The 18,017-nt window shown below is 45.8% G+C and overlaps 1 protein-coding gene across 7 annotated transcripts in view; it reads left to right on the forward strand.

Moving 5' to 3' along the window:
• The first annotated feature begins 730 nt into the window (after positions 1 to 730).
• Positions 731 to 18,017, forward strand: part of LOC115080645 (RNA binding protein fox-1 homolog 1-like) — a 39,018-nt gene continuing 21,731 nt past the window's right edge. The window contains exons 1-3 of one of the 7 annotated variants that reach the window (XM_029584966.1): positions 830 to 963; positions 8,941 to 9,020; positions 9,382 to 9,627. In XM_029584966.1, the coding sequence (XP_029440826.1) occupies positions 8,997 to 9,020; positions 9,382 to 9,627 (270 nt within the window). In that variant the 5' untranslated portion in view covers positions 830 to 963; positions 8,941 to 8,996. Of the gene's footprint in view, positions 964 to 2,842; positions 2,993 to 7,538; positions 8,109 to 8,940; positions 9,021 to 9,381; positions 9,628 to 18,017 lie in introns of those variants that run through there. The other 6 variants (XM_029584965.1, XM_029584963.1, XM_029584964.1 and 3 more) reach the window with 6 other exon arrangements.

Genomic DNA, 18,017 nt, shown 5'->3' on the forward strand with positions numbered 1-18,017 from the left:
CCTTTGAAAATTACCTCCTAAACTAGCAACAGGTTCAAGGACAGTGTACGTGTGGAGCTGCTTTTATCATGTTGAAGTAAAATAGGTTCTTGGAAGAGCAACAGCTAGAAAGATGGAAAGGATAACCAAAAACACCGTCAAGTCATGCCCTGGCCAGAAGCTGGGGCTCTGTGGTCTTTCCCCCTTCAAATACATTTGTAAGGAACTCGGCCCTGTCTCCTCAGGGGCTTTTAACCTCAACAGAGAAAAACACAGACCCCTGTTGCTGTGACAGGAGACCGAGGCTCACACAGAGACTGCCCTGGTCATTGCTGGCTCAGCCAGAACCCCTTCCTTTACAGGAATCCTATACTACTATAACTACTCTTAGTCCGTTACAGGAGAGAGAAGCCCTGTCATTGTTGCTGACCTAGGACCCAGCTTTAACCAGAGACCCCCTGGTCAATGCTAATGGAAACCCAGACTCGCCGAGCGACATCCAGTCCAAAGTGCAGGAATCCCAGACCGAGCCAGAAACTGCCCGGTCGCTGTCGCAGGGCTAGTGCTATAATGAGAGCGCCGGAGACCGGGCACTGCTCGGTCCCAGATCCTACAGGGCGATGTCTGTTACAGGAGTAGGACATAGCGTCCTGTAGAGTGGGAGTGACAGGGACAGCCAGCTGCTGGCTAGGGTTTCAGTTTTCTTGCTGTCAGTCATATTTCCTTTCCCCCCCCCCCGCCCCTCTCTTCAGCAGTTTGTAGAGTTTCTGCCTTGGGTCTTGTCACTCAGTTGCTGCTCCTCTCTTCCTTCCTTATCTCACTCTCTGCTGTGGATTTTGCGGTCTTTTCCTTCTTCTTGAATCTGGGCTTGGCTGCGGGCCCCAGGGGTTATGTACTATGCTTTCCCCTCCTGCAGTAGTGCTGCACCCTTACAGTCTTCCTGTCTACCCGCAGGCACCTCCCTGCTATTCGGGTGTAGTTCAGGTAAAAACTCTTTGCGTTCTCTCTCAGCTTTGCAAGTCTTTGGTTTCTGTTTTAGTCGCACTGCTTTTTCTTAATCTGTAACCCTGCTCTTCCCCCCCCCCCCCCCCTCATATACCCTGTTCCTGTCTTAAAAGGTTTTCTCTCTCAAGCTCTTCTGCCTTTCCGATGAGCTGCCTCAAGTATGCTGATAACCCTCTGCTCCGTAGGTGACTGGCAAGAATAATGTGGATAAGCCATTATCTCTTTCCAAGTGCAGGGCTTGTAGACTAAAAGGTTTTTTTTTGAGTTATGCCTAAGGTTAAATGGTTTTGCCAAAGAGCTTTTCCCATAAATGGGCAAAAACCCTGGGGCAGCCTGGAGCAGAGTCCTGGTGCTATCCTGGCTGGAGTTATTCTCTATGGCTTTTAACTTTTCTGTAAGACTGGAGCAGTCAGCTGTTTGGGTCCAGACAGCTTCAAAAAGCTCCTGTCGCCCGCTTCTGGGTTTGGTGCTGATTTGTAGCTAAAGCCCCTGTGCGGGTCAGGCTGCATAAGCTGACGCTAGATCCAGAAAGCAATGCCCGTGAATTGCACGGTGGTGTACAGTAAGCTCCGGGAGGGAGCCTGAGTGGGACCATGTCTTTATGCACCTCCATCCCATAGAGTGGGCTGCGGTCCTAGTAAAGGCCCAATGTCGCAGCTGAGGGAGCCCAAACTAGGGTACCCAGCCTTCAGTGCAGTGTTACACGGCACCAGGAATCCTGCTTTATGATTAGACTCTCATCACAGTCGCACCTCTGTTACCTTTTCTGCCCGTCCAGGGCAATTTTTTTCCAGCTAGCTGCATTGTTGTAAAGTTCATGGGTACTTTTTTGCCTTCAGACTTATGCACCTGATTTTTATGAGGTAGATTCTGCACAGAAAATCTGGCATGTAGACTGGAAAATACAATTTCTGCACATCTTCAGAACTCATCCAAAACAGCCTACCTCCCCTAAATCTCCGCACGTCAGAGCCCATGCAAAGTAGCCTACCTCCCCTAAATCTCTGTACATCTTCAGAGCCTGTCCAAAGCAACCTACCTCCCCTAAAAATCTGCACTTCTTCAGAGCCCGTCCAAAACAACCCCCTCTCCTTCCCTAAAACATCCCCTGCTTTTGCCCCATGCGTTCTTGAATTCAAATCTCACTCTATCTTCAGCCCTTCCCCATCCCCAAATCTGTGCACATCTTCAGAACCCATCCAAAACAGCCTCCTTCTCCCCTAGATCTCTACACGTAGAAACATGATAGCAGAAAAAGACCCATACGGCCTATCTAGTCTGCCCATCGGTCTAATTTATCTAATTCTTACCATTCCTTAGAGATTCCCCTGCATGTATCTCATGCAGTCAGAGCCCATCCAAAGCAGCCCTGCACCCTCCGCCTCCCCTACAGTCTGCACATTGTGGAATAAGGTGTAATGTTAGCCACAGCAAGAGAGCGCCAATTCCCATGCAGACGTTTCTGTTCACCTGTGGAAATGGCTTTAAAAATGATCCCTGTGTGGCATGAGCAGAGATGGGGCTGAGAGAGGGAAGAACCTTGAGGTGTGGCAGGGCTGGACTTTTACTTAAAGCTGCTGTGCACTTGAGTTTTATGGCTCATTTTGAAAGGGAAGGTAGGCCTGAGCTTTCCTTTTTTACAGCTTGGACTCTTGCATTGCTTTATGGGCAGATATTTCGATGGCTAATATTGCGCGTAAATTTGCACGCGCAGTCCGTGTGCGTTACCTTCCGCTCTCACCCAAAACGCCCCCAGGCGCATCACCTCTGGATGCAGAGCGGTGTGCGGCGGAGGGAAGAGCTTCCGGAGAGCAGAGCACTTTTTTGTGAGGAGTGTGGGTGTATAAGGGCCCGGCGCTTTGTGTCGACGGGTGGCGCCCGTGTGTCCTAAAAAGCCGCGCTTTCAAAGGGCGGCTTACGGTAAACTCTTTCTGGGTCGGATTCCTGTGCAAATAACCAAAGCAAGCAGACGGCAAGCTCTAATCCTTCGGTGGTCGGCAGAGACGAGGTGAGGCTCTAACGGCAAAGAGCACAACAGGAAACCTGCGAGCTGCCCCCTCCCCAGCTGGCTGCCTCTATTTATAGGGCGAGGGAAAGTGGCGCCAGATGCACAGACTTTGGACAGAAAACGCAGGGTTTCTGACTCTGAGCAGTTGACAGCTGTCTCTATCTAGCAGCGCTACAGAAATAAGTAGTAAAAGGGCTCAGGCTCTTGGAAAAGGTGTGGGCAGTTTTAGCATGTGCAGTTCTCCTTCTGAAAGGTTTCTCTTTGCCCCTGCTGTTTGGGTGGGGGGGAGATTATAGGGCCTGATTTTTAAATAGCATTTCCATGCGGAAAACTGGGTTTTACTTGGGTAAATGTACTGCACTTAAGAAAGTGGGCTTCTGAAAATTGCTACGGTATATGCCATTGAATTGGCCATAGGATTTGCTCGCTTAAGTGCACTTTACATATGTAAATGGCTTTTGAAAATTGTGACGATGGTTACAGTTATACGTGTAAATCCTTTTTGAAAATTCACCTGAGGGCGTGCGCACTTTTGAGAATGACCTGCAAGTGTCCTGCTTTTCCTCCCCTGCCCTAAACACACGCCTCGTAATCTGGCTAAAAGGGCCGGTGTTATGGTAGCCCATGCGTGTTTAACTAAGCAGGTAGGGAATGTAGGCACTTTTGTCAATTTTAATGCTTCTGGGTTCCTTTCAAAATTGTCCTCCCTGACTGGGGGGGTTCAAGGCATGCGAAAGGGGGTTCGCTGCTAGTCGCAGGAGGAAACGAGTCCTATCCTGAAAAGATGTGCTTTTACTGGGAGTTTCTAAGCAGCAGAATGGTTTCACTTGTCCTGTGACCGGAGATCTACAGAAAGACTCCTAGAGGCCTGGGGTGCTTCACATTTATTTGCATTTCTGTGCCAATAATTATCATCGCTATATGTCAAAGCTTTGTAATGATTTTCCCCGCCGTAGATGGCACATTTGGGTGCCCCACAAGTGCTGTCACACAGGCCAAAAGGTCTTGAGAGACATTGTGGCACTCGTCCTTCTGCTAACAGGGTTCACCGTCATAGTGATAGCGGGTTTTCCCTCCCTGGGATCTCAGCCGCCCCCCCCCCCCCCCCCCCAACGGACAGGAACTCAAACTCAAGTCTTCTGCTCTGCAGGGCTGGCTGGAATTAAAATATTATCCAGATCAAAAAAACATGCTGGCTGCAAGACATTGTGACCATGTAATCACTGTAAGAAGGTAGAAGGTGGTAAATTTGATTATTCCATAATTGCATGCACAGGATGATGACAGTTGTTGGGTAAGAAGGTTACCTGGTTAGTGGCATGGTGCAGATTTAATCATGGTAGTCTCCCTTTGGTAAATGACTTGCACATGGTAATTATTAGTTTAAGTAAAGTGGTGTCTTGCTCTTCAGCAATTAGTTTCCTCACAGACCAGCTATTGCAATAAGATGCGAGTTAAAACAGGCGATCATACTGAGCGCCCGTCTTCCTAACGCACACACAGCCACCTCTCCTGGGCGCCCGATGCACTATTAAAATGAGCTGCTGCATTTAGAGAGGACGCGCTAGGGAAAAATTGTGCGTCCCTAGCACTCCAATGCATCCAGGCGCCCAAGAGATGTGGCTGCGATGCTACTAAAAAAACCCCAAAAAACCAACCCTCAAAATTCATCCCCATGACTGTACGACAGGAGGAAAGGTTTCAGGAAGTACTGGACAGCCCAACTACCTGCAGGCACAGGAAAAGCAGCCCAGCGCAGCTCAAATCCATCTCATGGTGAAAGGAAGGGGGAGGGAGGGAAAGGGAAAAACAGCTCCTGAAAAGTACTTGATGATCCGGAGGAACGCAGGGCGTGGGAGAGGCAGTGCGGGGCAGGGCTGCTACTGAAGTGAGCCCCGCACATCATGGCCAGAGCCAGCAGCAGCCGCCGGGACCCAGGAAATGCCAGAGGCAGCTGTCACCATGAGCCCTGGACTGGCGGAATGACTTAACGCCGGGGCTGGAGTTAAGCTCGCCGTGTTAACGAGTGTGCACTGGGCGCCGGGGGTATTTTCTGCATCGGGGGTAATAGCGAATAGCCTCATCTACATGGAATTTACGTGGGGCGAGCGCTATCAGCAAAGCGGTTGTTTTGGACGCACGTTTTGGATGCGCTAATCCCCCTTATTGCAGCGCGTGCTAGTCTAGCGCGCCCCAAACGGGCGGAAACCTGTGCGCTAGGCTGGGCGTGCTTTATTTCTTCGGCACACTAAATGGCCTTAGTGTGAGTGCTCAGCTTCCGTGCATAGGCCTCTAAGTTCTTAATGTGTGTGTGTGTGCCATGTATGACTATTGTATACGTCCTGGAAAATCTCTCTAGTCCTGTACTTGCACTGTGCTATGGATGTGTGTTTTGAGTAGCTGAGAAGTGTATGTGCTTCATGTGGAATGATTTAGGGGATGGTGGGTGGGAGGTTAGCATTCATAAACTGCAAGAGATCGCAGAAAGAGGAAGACAGGCAACAAGATCTGGAAAAGCTAAGAGAAGCTGGGAACGTGGTCAGGAATGCAAAATTTCAAATAGAAAAAATAGCAAATCCGGTAAAATTGGGGGACAAGACGTTTGTTTTAGATACGTTAGTGACAGAAGGAAGTGCAAAAGTGGCATTGTGAGACTCAAAGGAGCAAGGAAGGAATATGTAGAGAATGATGAGGAAAAAGCAAAATTGCATAACAAATATTTCTGTTCTGTGTTCACTGTGGAAGGGCCTGGAGCAGGACCACCTAAAACAAACACAAATAAGATTGGAAGTGAAGTAAACCTCAATCGATTTTCAGAAAACTGCGTTCATGAGGAGCATGATATTCAGCATTACTTAGCTAGATAAGTAGTGGCCGCTGAATATCCAGCTGTGGTCAGTGGTCATCACTTAGCTGGATTAGGAGTTATCTGGCTAAGCAGTTAGCCAGATAGAGATGTGAGCAGATCAGGGTGGTGCTACTTATCCAGTTAACTTAGCTGGATAAGTGTCAATATTTGGACTTATGCAGTTAAGTCATCCAGATAAGTCACACTTGCTTTATAGCAGATCTAAACTTAGCTGAATATAAGCCGGCTAAGTGATGATTTCTATGGGACTATTCAGCAGCATAGCTGTGCTGCTCAATATCCCATATAAGTTAGCTGGATACATCTTACATAGACGTTTAGCTTTCAATATCTACCCCAAAGAAGATAAGACAATGGGACTGAATGGGGATACATCCGCTGGTAGTACGGACATTGTTGGTTGACCTGTTCAATGCCTCCTTAGAGTCAGGAGTAGGTCTGGAGGACTGGAAAAGGGCGGATGTGGTTGCTATTCAAAAATGTGGAAGTAAGGCTGGGAAGTAGAGGCCGGTCAGTCTGACCTCTGGGGTGAGTAAACTAATGGAATCGCTGCTAAAACTGAGGGGAGTGCAATGTTTGGAATCCAATGGATTGCAAGATCTGAGGCAGCAGGGAGTTAGCAGAGGTGAAATCTGATCAATTTCTTTGAGTGGGCGATCAGAGAGTTGGATCAAGAGAGAGCGCTAGATGTAGTGTACTTGAATTGAGTTCCATGTAGGCGGCTTATAAATAAATTGTGCGCCCTTGGCATGGGCCCTGAAGTGGCTGACTGGGTTAGAAACTGATTGGATGGGAGGTGACAAAGGGATAGTGTTATATAGAGTTCATTCAGAGGAGAGGGCATTACTAGCATCGTGCCTCAGGGACCGGTTCTTTTTGTGAATGAAATTGTGAAAGGGTTGTCAGGTTTGTCATTTTGCCAATGACATCAAAATCTGCAACAGGGTAGTCGGCCAGGAAGGTGTGGGAAAATATGAAGAGGGATCTAACAAAGCTTAAGGAAGAGTAGGGGCTGGCAGCTAAGATTTAATACTAAAAAAATGTAGTTACGCATGTATTTTATTTATTTATTTAAAAGTTTTTATATACCGCACAACAAGGCATATGCATGCCCGGCTAGGCGGTTTACAAAATACAAACATAATTTATGACAAAAAGAAAAGAATTAAAATACATACATTAGAATTTTAATTCTACTAATGATATATAACTGCCGTTATTATGTATTATAAGCTCTTTTAAACAGATAAGTTTTATAGCGCTTACAGGGCCAGCGCAAGAGTATTGGGTGCCATAGGTGAACCTTTCGTCCATGCACCCTATTGACGAGAGCTTCAGCACAGTGCTCCCTCCCCTACCTGTGGCGGTTGCTCTAGCACAGCACTCCCTTCTTTTGTATTGGCTCTAGCATGGCACCCCTTTGGGCAGGAGTTTCCTGGCTCCAAAATATTGGTGCTCTAGGTACCTCGCTTTCCTAATGGAGTTACCGGCTCTGTGCATTGAGGATGCAAAAACCCAAGGGAGAAGTACAGTATTGGGGGGTGAAAATCTAAGCACAAAAAAACGCCTTTATTCAGGCTCCAGCGTCCCAAAATGATTTAGAGTGAATGAAGCCTGGTTGAAACCTCATCGGCAGGCATGTAAATGCACTTTTTTTTTTCCAGCAAATGTGCCCCAGACAGCAGCTGGCATGGAGTTGCCAGAGCAAATCTTTAGGGCACAGGGGTTTGCCATCAGTTCTTACGCTACTGAGATTCTTTCTGCAATCTCCCTTCTTATCCTTTTGGGCTTTTAGCCTGTCTGGTGATTGCCTCGGGCAGCTGAGGGCATATCTTAGCGCTTCTGGTTGTCAGGAAAGAATGTCACCTGTTGAAATAATCAGCTGCTAACTTGTTGGCTGACAAGAAAGGAAGGCAAAATGTATAAGTCTGACTGTCCAATAAGCATCTAATCTCTTGCACTTTCTCCTGCCTAATTGGCCATGCGGAGCTGGGCATCTGAGGCGCAGGAGCTTTAAATTCCCTTCCTCTTGAGGAAGCCGCAGCCTTTTGGCCCAGCGCCTCTGCTTCTGGGGGCAGAGGTGCTGGGGCATGGGCTGGTGAAGCTGGACGGCAGGCCTGGCGGCAGGGGGATGGTGTCTGCAGCTCGGTCCCATGTCCCCGGCTGCTGTGAAGGTGAATACTGAGCCTAGTAATGCGTTTTGTTCCATGTGCAGCGAGTTGAAAGGCACAGTTGCTGTCTTCTAAGGTAGGATGCTCTGCCTGGCTATCTAGTTTCTGGTTCCAGCAGCAAACCTTGTCACCTAAGGCCACATCTGCTAGAGTGTCTGTGCTCACTGCATGCAGTCTGTAGTGGCTCTGTGCAGATACACTGGCAGCATGGGTGCCAGCTCTGCGGGGACTTGAGCACCTTTCAGGCCTGAGCAAGTTCCTTCAGTGTATTCAGGGAGGGGTAATTCGTATGGGGTTCAGCCCCTCCCCCCCCCCCCCCCCCCCCCATGCTGGGCAGGGAGGTGGGATGAACTGGATTGTTCAGGACTAGCACATACGTATTGCACTGCTTGGATGTAAACAGCTTGGGGGGGGTCCTCCTTTTTTTTTAAGGGGAGGGGGGAGGAGACATTTACGTATGAATTAGAAATTAGAATTATTCCTTTGCAGATACAATTGGCTGTCTTTCACCTGTTTAGCAAGAAAATATCCCTAAAGAATGGACCTTTATAATCCTGTAAAATGTCAGCTTTTGTTTAATCATATAAAGTAATTTTACCTTTCTAACTACATTGTTAAGCTTTTTTTTTGTGTGTGTGTGTGTGTCTTCAGTATTTGTGCTTTGATGAATTCCTGGATGTGCGGCAGTGGTGTTAGATCTTCAGTTCTGCCGTGTTAATCGTAAGCTGCACAAATTTCCTTCCCTTCACAGAGCACGGGGGTAACCTGCATGGAGCGGCAGTTACTACTATAAGGAAATTGTTGGCAGACTCAATGGGCCATTTGGTCTTTAGCTGCCGTCATGTCTATGTTCCTATGTTATGTGCATTTCACCAATAATTAGAAAGTACTTTCCTTATGTTTACTAGATCATTCTATGCACTAGTTTGCAGTTAAAGATGAAAACCACTGTGCAGTTCAAGGAATGCTAGAGAAATTATTAATACTGGTAGGAAATATTAAATTTGGTTTTTTTTCATATTCCAGCAAATAGCAGATTGTTGCCTTTATATGAGCATTAACTTCAATGAGTGCTTAGAAATATTCAGCATCAATAGTTTAACCTGGTGGGGATGAGGGGAAATGCTCTTTAATAGTCAATGAGAGTGACTCCTGGTGGGGAACAGGGGATTTCTTATTTAATATTCAGTGAGAGTGACACCTGGTGGGGACAAGGGGAAATGCACAAGTAGTATTCTCAGTATATATTATCTAGAGGGTGGAATGTTTGAAGCTAGAAATCTATTTGTAGAAATTGTTTACCTCCCTTTGAATTTGGTTTTGTGCTTTTTTTTTTTTTTTTTTTTCAGGGAAGCCAGGAAGCTGTTCCTTCAGCAGATGCGATGCCACAGACGTATCCTGCTCAATATCCTCCTCCACCTCAGGCACGGCTTCCGCCACCTTATCACTCAGTTCACCATCACAACAACAGTCAAGAGTACCCAGTACCAGCCATAACCGAACATGGAATACAGATCTTTCCACCGGGCCAACCGCATGCAGATCAGACTCAAAACCCAGACGCTGGGGTACCAGGACTGCCCCCTCCTTCAACAGTAAGATTGTTTGTGTGATACAGCTGGACCTGGGAGTGTAGGATGAACAGTTCTGTATGCGGAGATGTTAGAGATTGGGATTTAAGAAGCTTTCCATGGGTTTTGGGTATAGTGATGCTGAATTTTACTGAGGGACAAATCCGTCTAGGAATATGTTCTTTTAAGTAATTGATTTCAGAATTCCTGAAGAAATGCCAGTAAGGGTCACTGGGGGTGTATTGTAGGCTGAAGGCAGAGCTGGAAACTCTGAAATAAGAGCAGAATTCATAGAGGGTTCAAAATGTAACATTTCACCCTTGTCATTTTTTTTTTTTTTTTTACCTTTTCTTTCTGTGGCTTTGAGAGGTTACATCTAGCTTTAGGGACCTTTTTAAACATTGGACTGACCCTAAAGACGTTTTGCAGAGACAGATTGAAATGACAGTACAAACAATCCTTCCTTTGTTTTGACGCTATGGAGGGATGTGTCTGTGGGATGTTTCCCAGTACAGATGAGTAAAGGTTTGTATTAACAGCGCCTTTAGTGTTGCAGTGAGGGAGAGTCCATGGGCAGAGAAAGTCCTCATTTCTGGGTCTAATCAGTCATGGGGTCCCCCTCCAATCATTTTTTGGTCAAGGTTCTCAGAACGACCAATGAGCTTTCCCCACAAACCTTTCTGCCTTTCTAAATCTGCTTCCGGTTTCTGTAGCTTCTTCATGGCCCATGGAGGGAGGAACAGGGCAAGGAGTTGCTGCTGCTCAATTGACTTGGACTTTGAATCACAGAGCACAGCACTGAGCACATCTGGCTGCTGATACCTCCTGTCTCAGGTGTTCAGTGAATCTCTCAACGTTCACTACGTCAAGAATATCGCTCTGTTCTGTTCGCCCCTCAAAATACCAATATCCTTTTCTAAAAGACAGATATCAAACCTAAGCACTGAATAGCTGGCACCCCCTTCTCACTCCTCCCTCCATCTATTCTTTCCCTCCCTCCAGGCACTCTCTCTTCCTACATCCATTCTCTCCCTGTTCTCCCCTCCCTCCTCCCCCTCTCTCAATGCAATATTTCATCCCTCCCAGTATTCTCTCTCCTCCTTCCCTCCATCCAAACATACTCCCCCCCCCCTCCCTTCACCCACTCTCCCTTCCCTGACTTCCTGTCCCTCTAGGCATGTTCTCCTTTTTCCCTCCCTTCTCCCTCCAGACACGCTCTCCTCATCTCCCCACCTTATCATCCCTCCAGGGCTTCTTTCAATGTACATAATATACAAATTCTGGAATCACTTTAGTAAAAGCAACACAAACTCTCCACTACCCCTTTGGAAATAACACAGAACTCAATAAGTATAAAAATACACATTCCAAACCTAATATAGCAAACTTGTCCTACCAAAACAGCACTAACTGGCAGGACTCAGAGAGCAAAAATCCTACCAAATATTTCACTGGGTGCTAGAACACAAAAACACCTCCTCCTGGGAAGACAGAATAAGCCAGTCTGCTACAGATCCCCACACAGAAACTAAACACTAGTGAAATGCCTCACTTCTGTCACAGACTGATCCTCACCTAATACAGAATAAGGGACCTCAAATTAGAAATAGAAAACTGTTGATAAAAATTGAACTGCAAACCCCAAGAAGGCAGATTCCAAGAATTTAGCTTCCAATCTCACCCCTTCTCTCACCTCCTCCCCATCCCCCCTGTTCTCACTCCTTTCCCAGTCTCCTGTTTTTCCTCACTCCCTAGCTCCCCATTACCACCCGATGTCCTCAACCCATCCCCAGGCCCTCATTTTGTGCCTCATCCCCCTCACTCCTGGTTCCAGTCCCTTTCTTCTGCCATCTCCTCTCTCTCTGCCTCCCTTTGCTCCCAAGATTTGGTGTGCTCCACCCCCGGTCTTCCCTCCAGCCAAATGTGCTCTTTTCTCTCTCCTTTGTGCCACCAGCCCAGTTCTCTCTCCCTCTTATCCTTCCTCCCCATGCTGGATCCTCTCTCTCACTTCAGGACCCCCATCTCAAGTCCTTTATCTCCCTGCTCTGTGCTTCTCGTTTTATGGCTTCCTGGGTGACTGCCAGTCTTGGATTTGTCAATAGGCAGGCACTCATTATGGCTGTGCCTGGGGCAGCAGGTTGGCTAAGATTTGCCGTCCTCCAGCTCTGCTGAAGCTCATTCCGCAGAGAACAGCCCTCTGCTACCCTGCAACAGCCCCTTAATGGAGGTGAGGGGGTAAAAGCACCAAAAGTACCTAGAGGTGGCAAAATCCTAAATCCATCCCACTCACCCTATCCAAAGGCATGCCCCGACCTCGTATAATCTTCAGAGTTATCTTCTTAACTTGATGAAATGTGTGCAGCCATTCATATAGCTTTGTCCATACTTTCTTCCTCTTTGTGAGTTTATTTTTGTATGCAGATCCAACAAAAAGAAAAATGCTCTTTACCAATACCCAGAAGATAACTAGATAATATCAAATGGAAGAAAACTGAGGAGACCCAGTGACTCCATGGATTGGTGACACTCAGAACCCCTCAGGATTTAAATCCAGCTCACACTGGTAATGACTGAGCATAGTTGTAGGCCTGTATGAAATGAGTTGTAGTCTCAGGCCAGCTCCAGTGGACTACTGTCCATATTAATAAAACCAACCCAATGGAATCCAAGATGGCTGCCACCAGCAAGACTCACCGTGAGGGTCTTTTGCTACTTGGGCTCAAAACTGCTTTAAGTGTATACATTTTTTTTCTTTTTTTTAATTTGGAAGAAGAAAGCAAAACCCAGAACATTTCCTTTAGAAGGTTTACTTCTGTGAGCACAACTGTTCAATACCTCATCCCAAGGTGCCATCTCTAGCCATGCCATCTACGGATCTACAGGAAGTTGGGAGTCTGTGGCCTCCCGATGGGTGGGCAGACCAAATGCTGAGCCCAGAAGCTTCTCAGTCAAAAGAAATTCTCCAAACTTTAGCCAGTGGCTTCTCTGCAGCAGAAGTTACTTCAGCTATAGTTCCCACTGACCTCTTCTTTCCCCAGCTTCTGGCTGTTGTGACTCCATCCTTGATGGGGCCTGCAAAATAGGCAAAGGCAGCTTGTTTGCTTATTTAAAATAATGTATCCACCGCACACTCCAACAATTGTGGTGGCTAACGACATTAAAAACATCCATAATGGCAACATAAGATAGACAAAACAGCCACACATTCCTGTGGTGCTCTTCAAGGGCGCCGTGACAGTCCCTTACCACAATTCACCACAGAAGCCCTACGCTTTCATCTTTTGCTTAACCTCATTCAAATATTATTTTGTTTTGAGAGTTAGGTATCCCAAATTATTGTTGGAAGAGCCACGTTTTTAGGCTTTTAAAAGCTTTACAAGTGAATTTTCAAAGGAGGTGAGCCTGTAAATGTAACATACTGTTGGAGCAATTTTCAAAAGCCATTTACCCACTTTAAGTGCCCTTAATGCAGATAAAACCTACGGACAATTCAATGGCATATATTGCAGCAGTTTTCAAAAGTCCACTCACACAGGTAAAGTGCATTTACACATGTAAACCCCAGATTTAAGCCTGTAAATGCTTTTGAAAATCAGATCTTTAGCGTCTGAAATTACTCTCAGTTGCTCAGGGCTTGCCCACAAGTGGGCTTAGAATACTGTAAGGACCACCACGAGGCCCTTATTTGCTGATCTCACAGTCCATCTGGGTTAGTGACTATTTTATGAATTAGCATTATTATTTTATAATGAATCCTGACTAGGACAGGTAACCTATGAAGCATGGACAGAGCAGGCATGATGTGATATCGCAAGTAGAATTGAGAGCGATTCCGCTGCTGGGATGCCGAGAAGATCCTTTTCTGGAAAGACCCGAGAGACTGAGCCTGGTAGTTTAGTGAGAGGGGTTATTTCCCCGGGAGTCGGGTTTGTCACTGGTCCGCTTTACCTGGTCAGGAGAATGGCGGTAAACGAGACGCTTTCCACAGAAATTATGCATAAGGAATCCTTTTCTAGTAAAAGCTGCTGCTGCAGGAGTGAACTGGGTTTATCTGGAGCTAAGCCTAGAATGAAATCAATTTGTTTAAGGCATGGATTTTCCTGTGCAAGTGAAATTATCTTAGCAACCTTGTATAGGACATCGGCATGACTGGAAGAAGGAAGCGTTCTCTACTATTCAGGACATCAAAAGCCTAGACTAGGGAAACGTTTTTGCAAACAGAAACAAAGCCCAAGGTTTAGAAACTTGGGACTGCTATTATTACAGATAATGCTTTTCTCAAAAGAGAGTCTAAAACCTGAAGCCTATTTATTAAGCATGTCAGTCATTCGTCTTCCTGTTGCTTATTGCAATCACTTTGTCACTATATGACTCAAAAACATTTAAATATTGGTTTGGTGGACCAGCACTTTGCGGAAGGTCCCTGGGTGGATGCCTGGATCAGGTTTTCCGGCCCCTGGTTTTGCTGGAGCCAAGACTGTGGAGGGACAGGGTTCACAACCCCTAGGAGGCAGGGAGTCATGGCCATCATTAAGGGTGTCAGCTTTTGGCTGAATTTAGACCCCCCATAACATGGGGTTCCTGAAGGAGTGACTGGCGTCTGGCTTCCAACCTCGGGATTGACCACTGCTGCAATGACCAGACTAGGAAGCTCTGTTTAAAACAGAGGGAAAAAATCCATAGGTGGCTGTAGGAGGAGAATTTTGAGACGCTGATTTTATAACATGCAGAGGTCAACGCGCACATGTTATAAAATCAGATACCCGCATGCACATGCGTGCCCGATTTTATTTCGGCGTGTGCGCACGGATGGTGCATAAGGGTAAGTTTTCTTTAAAAGTGCGCAGCAACACATTCGGGACATCCCCAGTTCCCTCCCAGTCTACTCTAATAAAGGAGCGGACTGGGAGGGAACTTCCCTTATCCCCTACCTAACCTTCCTCCCTTTTCCCCTCTCCTCTCCTCCCTGACCCCTAAACCCTACCTATCTACTCTCATTATTCTTGGTTAAAGAATTTACCTGCTCCTTCGGAGCAGTAGTAAGTGCCCGGCCTGCCCCTTTTCTAAGCCCCGGCTCTTCCGTGCGTACCGACAGATACGGGCGAGGCTGGGCCATTTCGAAAATACGCTCAGCCCAGCCACACCCATATCTGCTGGGATTTGCACGTGCCGGTGATTTAAAATCCCTCCTCCCCATATGGATTCTGGCACCAGATACCAGCATTGGCCCTAATTCCACTAGATGGGAGGAGAAAGGAGGAAGTATGAGGCTAAAAGTCAGTTTAAAAATATTGCTTTGGAAATCCCCTCCTCTCCACCTGGGCCCTTAGTCAGGAGCTAAGTCCTTTTATTTGAACTGCTCCTGCCGTGCTTGAGATCTTTCTAACCTCTCAGTGCAGAAGGCTATGTGTTCTTGCTAGCATTTCTCTTCCTCATGGGGAGAGGGATTTTCAGTCTAAGGATAGACCCTTACTGACGTAGAAAGTTGGATTCTTCCTGGAAATGGTACGAGTTGATGGGACAGGAGCCCTCTTTGTGTTAAGGTTCCCTGCTCAGTGTGTAAAAGTCAATCCCATGCATTGCTAAGGCAGATGCAGAAAGGGACTTTTCTGATGAGGCTCCAGTATCTTTCTAAGACACGTAGACGATTCTTATATAGTTTTTATGCCATTTTACTAGTGAAATGTAAGCAAAAAACCGAAGTTTCTTATACATAGTTTGGATATGTTTCTTTCCCCTTTTTTCTTTCTAAGCTTCCTGGACCTCTCACCTATTTGTGCACTGGTTTGTATAAGAGCTGTATAGTAGTAATCTGCAGTTTTTCTACCTATGTCTTGTTTTTGTTAATCTTTTGGGGGTTAAAGCATATTTAGTTATTTGCCTTTGAAATACTGGAAATACGATATCATCAACACAATAAAAGCCCACATTTAGAATTTCTCCTTAATTGGCGGCAGTGCTAGCAGAGAGGCTGGAGACTGAGTAAGTCTCTCACATCTCTTCCGGGGCACTGAGCCTGCCTGTGCTGCACCTCTCTGTGGATTAATGGAGTCTGCTGCTCTCCGTCCCACCCCATTCACAAACACTAGCATTTACAGTAAAAATGTATGTGGCTCAAATTGTAACACTTTGGCACAAGGAATAGGGGTTTATATACATCAATCACTAGAGCACACAGACCTAGAGAAGAGGAGAAACCAGGGTCTAGAGTGCACCCAGTAAGAGGTGTCCCTCCAGCCCTCAGAGCAGCAGGAGGAGGGATAGAACATAAGAACAAGCCATACTGGGTCAGACCAAAGGTCCATCAAGCCCAGCACCCTGTCCCCAACAGTGGCCAATCCAGGCCACAAGAACCTGCCAAGTACCCAAACATTAAAAAGATCCCATGCTACTGATGCCAGTAATAGCAGTGGCTGTTCCCTAAATTGTCTTGACAGATAGCAGTTTATGCACTTCTCCCCTAGGAACTTGTCCAAACCTTTTTAAAACCCAGCTAAGCTAACTGCCTTAACCATATCTTTTGGCAATGAATTCCAGAGCTTCATTGTGCTTTTAGTGAGAGAGAATTTTCTCCATTTGTTTTAAATTAGCTACTTGCTAACTTCATGGAGTGCCCTCTAGTCCTTATTTACTTTTTCAGATGATACAACAGATTCATATTTACCTGTTCTGGTCCTCTCATGATTTTGTAAACTTCTATCATATCCCCCCTCAGCCGTCTCTTCTCCAAGCTGAACAGCCCTAACCTCTTCAGCCTTTCCTCATAGGGAAGCTGTTCCAGTCCCTTTAACGTTTTGGTCGCCCTTCTCTGTACCTTCTCCATCGCAACTATATCTTTTTTGAGATGTAGCGACCAGAATTATACACAGTATTCAAGGTGCGGTCTCACCATGGAGCGATACAGAGGCATTATGACATTTTCCGTTTTATTCACCATTCCCTTCCTAATAATTCCTAACATTCTGTTTGCTTTTTTGACTGCCGCAGCACACTGAGCTGACGATTTCAATGTGTTATCCACTATGATGCCTAGATCTTTTTCCTGGGTGGTAGCTCCTAATATGAAACATAACTTCGTGTAACTATAGCACGGGATATTTTTCCCTATATGCAACACCTTGCACTTGTCCACATTAAATTTCATCTGCCATTTGGACACCCAATCTTCCAGTCTCACAAGGTCCTCCTGCAATTCATCACAATCTGCTTGAGATTTAACTACTCTGAATAATTTTGTGTCATCCACAAATTTGATTATCTCACTCATCGTATTCCTTTCCAGATCCACTGTTTACCCTTTTCCACTGTGAAAACTGACCATTTAATCCTACTCTCTGTTTCTTGCCATTTAACCAGTTTGCAATCCACAAAAGGACATCTCTTCCTATCCCATGACTTTTTAATTTTCTTAGAAGCCTCTCATGGGGGACTTTGTAATGTACTTGGATTTTCAGAAGGCATTTGACATGTACCGGTTCACCTTTATCCACATGTTTATTCACTCCTTCAAAAAAAGTAGCAGATTTGTGAGGCAAGACTTCCCCATGGGTAAATCCATGCTGGCTGTGTCCCAATAAATCAATTTCTTTTTATATGTTCTGTGATTTTGTTCTTTAGAATTGTTTCCACGCTTTTTCCCGGCACTGAAGTTGGGCTCACCGGTCTATAGTTTCCCGGATCACCCCTGGAGCCCTTTTTAAATATTGGGTTACATTGGCCACCCTCCCATCTTCAGGTACAATGGATGATTTTAATGATAGTTTACAAATTACTAGTAAAAGGTCTGAAATCTCATTTTTTTAGTTTTTTTCAGAACCCTGGGGTTTATACCATCTGGTCCAGGTGATTTACTACTCTTCAATTTGTCAATATGGCCTACTACATCTTCCAAGTTCACTGTGTTTTGGTTCAGTTCACCCATATGAAAACTGTCTCTGGAATGGAGTATCTCCCCTTCTTCATTTGTAAATATTGAAGCAAAGAATTAATTTAGTCTTTCTGCAATGGCGTTATCTTCCCTAAGTGCCCTTTTCCCCCTTGATCATCTAACAGTCCCACACAGGCTTCCTGCTTTGGATATATTTTAAAAAGTTTTTATTGTGAGCTTTTGCCTTTATGGCCAACTACTTTTCAAATTCTCTCTTTGCCTGTCTTATCAAATGTTTTACATTTAACTTGCCAATGCTTATGCTTTATTCTATTTTCTTCTGATGGATCCTTGTTCCAGTTTTTGAAGGAAGTTTTCTTAGCTGAAATAGCCTCTTTCACCTTGCCTGTCTTCCATCTTTCTTAATGCATCTGGACTGCTTTTCTAATGTGATATTTTTAAACAATGTCCTCGCCTTTTGCACATTCTTAACTGCAGTTTTTTCTAACTACCTTCCTCTTTTTATCAAAGTCTCCCTTTTGAAAGT

Source organism: Rhinatrema bivittatum, chromosome 19 (assembly GCF_901001135.1).
Source record: "Rhinatrema bivittatum chromosome 19, aRhiBiv1.1, whole genome shotgun sequence".
NCBI classification, from domain to species: Eukaryota; Metazoa; Chordata; class Amphibia; order Gymnophiona; family Rhinatrematidae; genus Rhinatrema; species Rhinatrema bivittatum.